The sequence below is a fragment of the Cololabis saira genome, chromosome 2 (assembly GCF_033807715.1).
Source record: "Cololabis saira isolate AMF1-May2022 chromosome 2, fColSai1.1, whole genome shotgun sequence".
NCBI classification, from domain to species: domain Eukaryota; kingdom Metazoa; phylum Chordata; class Actinopteri; order Beloniformes; family Belonidae; genus Cololabis; species Cololabis saira.
In genome coordinates this window covers 43,573,592-43,580,390 of record NC_084588.1, presented here as the reverse complement: position 1 = coordinate 43,580,390, position 6,799 = coordinate 43,573,592, and the positions used below count along the sequence as shown (strand labels likewise).

General features: G+C 42.8%; 1 protein-coding gene across 1 annotated transcript; it reads left to right on the top strand.

Annotated features, from left to right (window-relative positions):
• The first annotated feature begins 219 nt into the window (after nt 1–219).
• On the top strand, nt 220–6,003 carry dhdh.1 (dihydrodiol dehydrogenase, tandem duplicate 1). Its single transcript, XM_061711239.1, has 7 exons — nt 220–427; nt 505–616; nt 700–863; nt 3,599–3,851; nt 4,806–4,930; nt 5,081–5,231; nt 5,525–6,003. Exons 1-7 carry the CDS (start codon nt 338–340, stop codon nt 5,632–5,634), a joined length of 1,005 nt encoding a protein of 334 aa, XP_061567223.1. The 5' UTR covers nt 220–337; the 3' UTR covers nt 5,635–6,003.
• Nucleotides 6,004–6,799: the final 796 nt, after the last annotated feature.

The window sequence follows — 6,799 nt, the reverse complement described above, 5'->3', positions numbered from 1 at the left end:
GTGCAAACTACTTCAACCCGGACCGAAAGGCCTGTATCAGCATGACGGCAGCAACACGCCAGGATGTGTGTGTCTCTGTGCACAGACGTGTTTCTGTGTGTGTGTGTGTGTGTGTGTGTGTAGCCTCCACCTCAGGGTGGGAGCAGAAGGTATGTGACAAATTGTGCCTCTGCAGCATATAAATGGAGCCTTGCAGCCTCTGGCTCTACGGCACGACAGTTCAGTAAGTTTCTTCCCCCTGAGCGTGCAAAACCTTGCCAAGGTCACGAGTCGCCCGCAGCTCAGATCTTCCCTACAGCAGCATCCAACTTGTTTGTCACTTACCATCCAGTTCAACATGGCAACTCGATGGGGACTCTGCGGAGCGGGAAAGATCAGCCATGACTTCAGCGTGGCCATGAAGACGCTGCCCCGCGAGGATCATCAGGTAATGGATACAAACACAACTACAACACCGTCATTTTGTCAAACAGAGCTGCAGCATGTCTGTTTTTCTTCTTCCAGATAGCTGCGATTGCATCGAGAAGCAAGGCTCGAGCTCAGGATTTCGCTAAAAAACACAGTGTTCCTAAGTCTTACGGCAGCTACGAGGAGCTGGCCAGCGATCCGGACATCGGTGAGGAATCAGAGAGATGAGTATTCGTGATGTGGCTGATGTGAGCTAAAGATGAAACACCTGTGTCACCTGTGTGCTGACAGACATCGTGTACCTGGGGGTCCTGCACACGGAGCACTGGCGAGTCGGCCTTCTCTTCCTCAGAGCCGGGAAGAACGTGCTGTGTGAGAAACCTTTCGCTATGAACTCCAGTCAGGTGAAAGACCTCGTCGCGGCGGCCAAGAAAAACAACGTCTTCCTGATGGAGGTAAGGTAGCCCGTTTGGCCAGGACCAGAGGTGTCAAGTAACGAAGTACAAATACTTCGTTACCTTACTTAAATAGAAATTTTGGTTATCTATACTTCACTGGAGTAATTATTTTTCAGACAACTTTTTACTTTTTACTCCTTACATTTTAAAAACAGCCTCGTTACTCTATTTCATTTCGGCCTTTAAAAAAAACTATCCAGTTAAATTGCTCCATCCGGATAGAGTGAATTTGGTTGTGGTTGTTTCAGATGTTCTTGTCCAGTTTTGTTCTTACATCCGTTCCCTCGGATTCCTGCAACTAAACTTGGATGTACATTCCAATAAAGGTTAGGATAAATGATAACATGCCTCTGAAGTTTGACTTTTTGCACCATTACAATACTTATAGGCAACTAGTCATCATATCTCCTGCTCTCTGAAACACATGTTAATGCTCAATAGTACACATATATGGTTCTTTCATATATTTGCATTATACTAAGATGCTTAATTTTCAATGGCTTTTGTCCTTAATGGCTTTTTTCCCCTTACATTACTTTTACTTTTATACTCTAAGTAGTTTTGAAACCAGTACTTTTATACTTTTACTTGAGTAAAAAACTTGAGTTGATACTTCAACTTCTACAGGAGTATTTTTAAACTCTAGTATCTATACTTCTACCTGAGTAATGAATGTGAATACTTTTGACACCTCTTGTCGTTGTGCTACCCCGACACTGAATACTGAAGCTGGGCTTTGTGATGAATACTGGAAGATGATGATTGTAACACACTGATAAAGTATTTTTATGCTCCTTTGTAGAATGACATGAGAGTACCATTTGTTTACCTGTAGTTGCATCACATAAAATAGCAGGGAAAATATATCCTTCAAATGTTCAGAGGTGTTCACAAACTGATTGTAGGCATCATTCATCATGTGGTAAGAAGAAATACAGTGTTTTAGCTCTTTTTTTTCAGCTGAAATGTCTTTCAGAAACACCTTTATGCTGCTCGGCGTTTATTTGACATCCTCACGGTGCAGGATTTGCTCCTCTACTTCGGATATTTGATGAGATAGGCTGGACCTGAGCTAATGTGTCACAACACTGGTGTAACAGAGTAAAACTAACTCGCTGATTGAAATGATTATCCAAATGGGATGTACTGTAGCTGTAAGTACCATCAGAGCTGACAATAATTACAGCAGTTTAGTAACATCTTCAATCTGTTGTTCACATAGCTAACTGCTATTAGTAGCCAAATCCACACCTGAAACAATGTATTTCTGTTAATGGTCGTGGTACGGTTGGTAATCCACTGGCTGTACATCTCATGCCGTCCTACTCCGAAGACACTGATACCTTCAACAATGCGTGTTTTCATTCTTCACGAGGAAACTGCAGAGACCCGGGCCTTTGTTTGATATGCATTTTTTGTCTCCTTAGTATTTGGGATCAGTAGGACCTCATTTTTGTTGAAATTAAATTTTTGCTTTCTATGTGCTGTTGAACTATGTCAAATCCAATGGCCTCACATGAGGACAATGGGTTTATTTTTGCATATACATTTTTTCCTTGCTATTTGGGATCAGGAGGACCCAAATTACCTAAAAATGAAATTTTAGCTTTCTACAATAAGTAATTATCTCAAAAACCACCACAACTCTATTTCCCTTTCTTGGTCCTGCCCTGCGTCCCTGCAGGTCAGGACCGGTCAGGTTCTAATAATAAAAATATGATACATTTTATTTGCAATATACTCAGCATTTTGAATGAAATAAAGAGCTACAGAGTAAAAACATGGGTATTAGGTTATATCTCTATATCATTTATATTTATATATCATTTTCAATTGTTTATTTCCTATTACAAGGAAATAAAAACTTGATCCACTGGCAGATTATTCTACTTATTTCTAGTGAAAATGTGCTTTAAACAAATGGAAATCTAAAAACAAGTATTTTAAGTGTAATGAGACTTATTTTGACTAGAAATTGGACATTTGGGCAAGAAATAAAGACAAATGTTCTTGGAAAGAATTTACGTGTTTGCTGTGAAGATAGACCTGATGTCCTCAAACGAGTAGCCTACTTCATGTTTACAGACGTTGTAGCTTGCTAATATTACTCAAATATATAAAAAAAGCATGCCATGTGAAGCTGCAGACGTTATTGTGCATAAATATACTAGTTTCAATCATAAAATTAGGTTAGGATTTTTACCTTGTCCATATTTCTGTCGGGAGCTGCCATAGAAGACTTTCATTGAGATCCCAGCCATCTTGTTTTTTCCCAAATTAGTGTAATTTCATAATGAGACCACTAGATGGTGCAGGCGGGGGTCCCGGATGAGGACAATGGGTCAATGTTCGTACAAATGAAGTATCATGGCGCAGAACAGCAGAAATGTAATGTCCTCATATGAGAACGCAGGAGGTTAAACCGCACCGCCCGGATCTTTGAACACTGACACCTGAACTGTTTGGGGGCAGTTCGGGGACGGGCACGTGTACATATGTGTATGCTGACTCAGTCCATGCTTAGCTGAGCTGACTGTACTGGTTATTGTGGCGGTTAAATGTTAAACTGAAGCTCAGCATGTTTAGGATTCACCGTCCACATTTCCCAGAGTTCAGTTCACACAGGAGCTTCAGGAATAGGCGGTTTATCTCCATAATAAACTGCTGCGGAGGCCAAACTTCAGAATAAAGTCTTTCTCGTCGTATAGGTTGTCTTTTCCTGTCCCTTCCAGGCCATCTGGTCCCGCTGCTTCCCGGTCTATGCTGAGGTGCGCCGGCTGCTGGCAGAGGAAGCGGTCGGGGAGGTGAAGCTGGTGAAGAGCTACTTCGGCTCCCCTCAGCTCCACATTCCCCGCTCGGTGCAGAAGGAGCTGGGCGGAGGAGCCCTGCTGGATATCGGCGTTTACTGCCTGCAGTTTGTGCTGATGGTGTTCGACGGCGAAAGGCCAGAGTCCATCCAGGCCACGGGGGCGCTGCTCGACTCGGGTACGATCCGGCTCACGGGTCACGCGGGAAACATAGATTGGCATCGTTAGCCACGCAGCAGGACTGAGTTGTCTCCAAATGAGCCTTATTGTAAAGGGGGGGGGGGGGGGGCAGAAGGATTTAAGTGACACAAGAGAAACAACCAAAAGTCACTTGTAAAATGAACAAAAATGTAAAAAAAACCTCAGGGCAGAATTATTCACATGGAAAATCCAAGACTTTGTAGGAAAAAGTCAGAATAATCCAAATCCTCCTCCGAGAATAGAGTAATACTGTAAAACTGGAGGCCGGACATTCCCCTCATGTCTCACCGAAACATGTCCTCCAACATAGGGCCATCAAACTGCTCATAGCATCATTGTTTTCTTACCTTTGTGATAATTTAATACATTAAAACCTTTTTTTCAGTTGATTTGACAGAATTGAGCGGGAATAATCTGACTTCAGTTTCATTTATTTATTCATCCCCTGCTTTGCTGGTCACTGCCTTTAGTTTCAGTTTATTTCAGTTTATTTTTTTATTTGTTAGAAAGGGACAACGTACATTAAGAAACATTTTATAAAATAAAATGTAAATGTACCCAATTGGCTAGTTTACATTGACAGTCCCCCTGCCAGAAATAATAGGCTAGTACCTAGTAAAAAAAGATTAAAACACAAGTACAAACACATCAGCAATAACATATAACATATATAATTCAACCCTTACAATATACACAGTTCATCCCCACATCGATAGTATACACATCAATGTTCACATCTTTGATTATCGATCAACCAATTCCTAAGATTATATTTGAAGAGATTGTATGAAATGGACTCTCTAATGTTCTGTGGGATGTTATTCCACTCAGGTGCTGTTTTATAAGAGAAAACCAATTGCCCAAATGCGCTCTTTTTAAACGGGATTTTGCAGTCTCTTTAGCAGGTTTTGTTATTTGAAATATTCGTCAGGAGTGGACGAGTCGGTGGTTGTGGTCATGAAGTTCTCCAGGAGCAGGATGGCCGTCTGCACCTTTTCAATCGCCGCTCGACTTCCCAATGACGCCGTCATCAGCGGCACCAAGGGCTCCGTAGAGGTACGAGGACATCGCCTATGAAATGATGGCCGCATCATGTCGTCCATTCACGTTTAGTTGGGACACAGTACCCCATACTAAACACATTTGATGATTCATGAAATCATGGAGCAGAGCTGCACAGAAACGGGCCTTCTCTCCCTCCGCCAGGTCCGAGGGCCCATGCACTGCCCCACCACGCTGGTGCTGAATGGTAAAAAAGCCGAGTACCCTCTGCCTGAACCTTGCCTCCCTCTAAACTTCACAAACAGCACTGGGCTCCGTTACGAAGCCGAGGAAGTGAGGCGATGCCTGCTCGGAGGTGAGTCACATCGAAAAAGTGAAGTTTCAGAGAGGATTCAGTTCATCTCAGACCACCGTTTCCACCGAGCCGAGGTTGGAAATTAGGACACAGGAATTAGAGCTCTTATCACTCCTGCGAATGTCTTGTATGAAACAAAGAACTACAGGCTTGTTGTTTATTTCTTCCTACACTGATTTGCATAATCTTTTCATCCCTGCTTTACTACACTGCATGATTCGCTATGAATATGTGCATAACTCAAGTGCGGCTGTGCGCAAGACGTTTCACCCTCCTGCTTAACTCGTGTGCAGGACTTAAGGAGAGCCCACGGATGCCTCTGGCGGACTCCGTCTTACTGACGGAGCTCATGGATGAAATCAGGAAACAGGTGGGAGTCGTCTTCGGACAAGACAGCCAGTGACATCACTCCAGAGCAGAGCTGCTTCCCGTCACCGGTAGTAAACCCACTCAGGTGGAGCGGAGGGAGTTTCTTAATGCGGGGCTTCAGATGGTTGGAATAAACATGCCGGGCACGCCTCGGAGGGATGAGCCCGAGCACACGCCGTGGATATCGCAGCAGTTGTGACTTGCTGTTATAATAAAGATCAGTAGATTATCAGAACGTATAAATCGAGGGTTTTACACTCCATATAGTCTTTTCTTTCCATCCTGAATCAATCCATTCTGCTGTTACTGTTCCTGACAAATTGAAAAGATTAGAAACAGGGAAGAAAAAAAAAAAGATCATGTCTGAAATAAATCACACTGCAAAACAGAGCAACTTTGTTGTGTTTCACCATTTTTTAACAAAGTCCTAGACCTTTAAAGACAACCCCAGCTGTTTCTCCGGGCCGCGTGATTGATGAATCCAATAAATGACTGATTGCGAGAGAGCCGTGTCTCGCTTCAAATACTGGCTGAGGAGGAGAAGAGACACGGAGTGGCAAGAAGGGATGGAGGTGTTCTGTCATGTCTGACCCTTGCAGCGGTGGACAAATAGATTCAAAAATAGGTTGCACCGTCTGGTTTTCAAGGTCAGGACAGAGAAAAGGCTTCCATGAGTCAGCAAAGGAGCACGGTTCATCTAATGCGTGCTCTCAATCTTTGGACTTCGGGGACATGTGAAAACTGGGAGGATATTCAGTTGATAAAGGCCCCCACGAATGTAAAATGTAATGTCCTTTATCTTTATCTGGATAAACAAAGCATTTGTTTTCCTCTGCTCCTGCCGTGTCATATTAGCCTGCGGTATCTAAGAGTATAAATAAATGAACCACTCAGCTTTAAACACGACACTGATGAATGGCAGCCTTGACACGTCCAAGTACGTGCAACCACTTACCGTGACCAAGTCATTGTTATAGGTCACCTCTCATTTATGGATTTAGAAAAAAGAGCTGTAATCAAAACTAGGGCCATTATGAGCTCTGTCAAAAACAATGAAATGGATGCAGTAATTTTATTATCATTTTATTATCATTTTAATATCATGTATTCATTTCATCACCTTTGACAGACGGATTTTGAAGCATCAACGACACATTTTTACATTTACTGCAAGGGAATAACTCAATCAGGAGAAGGAG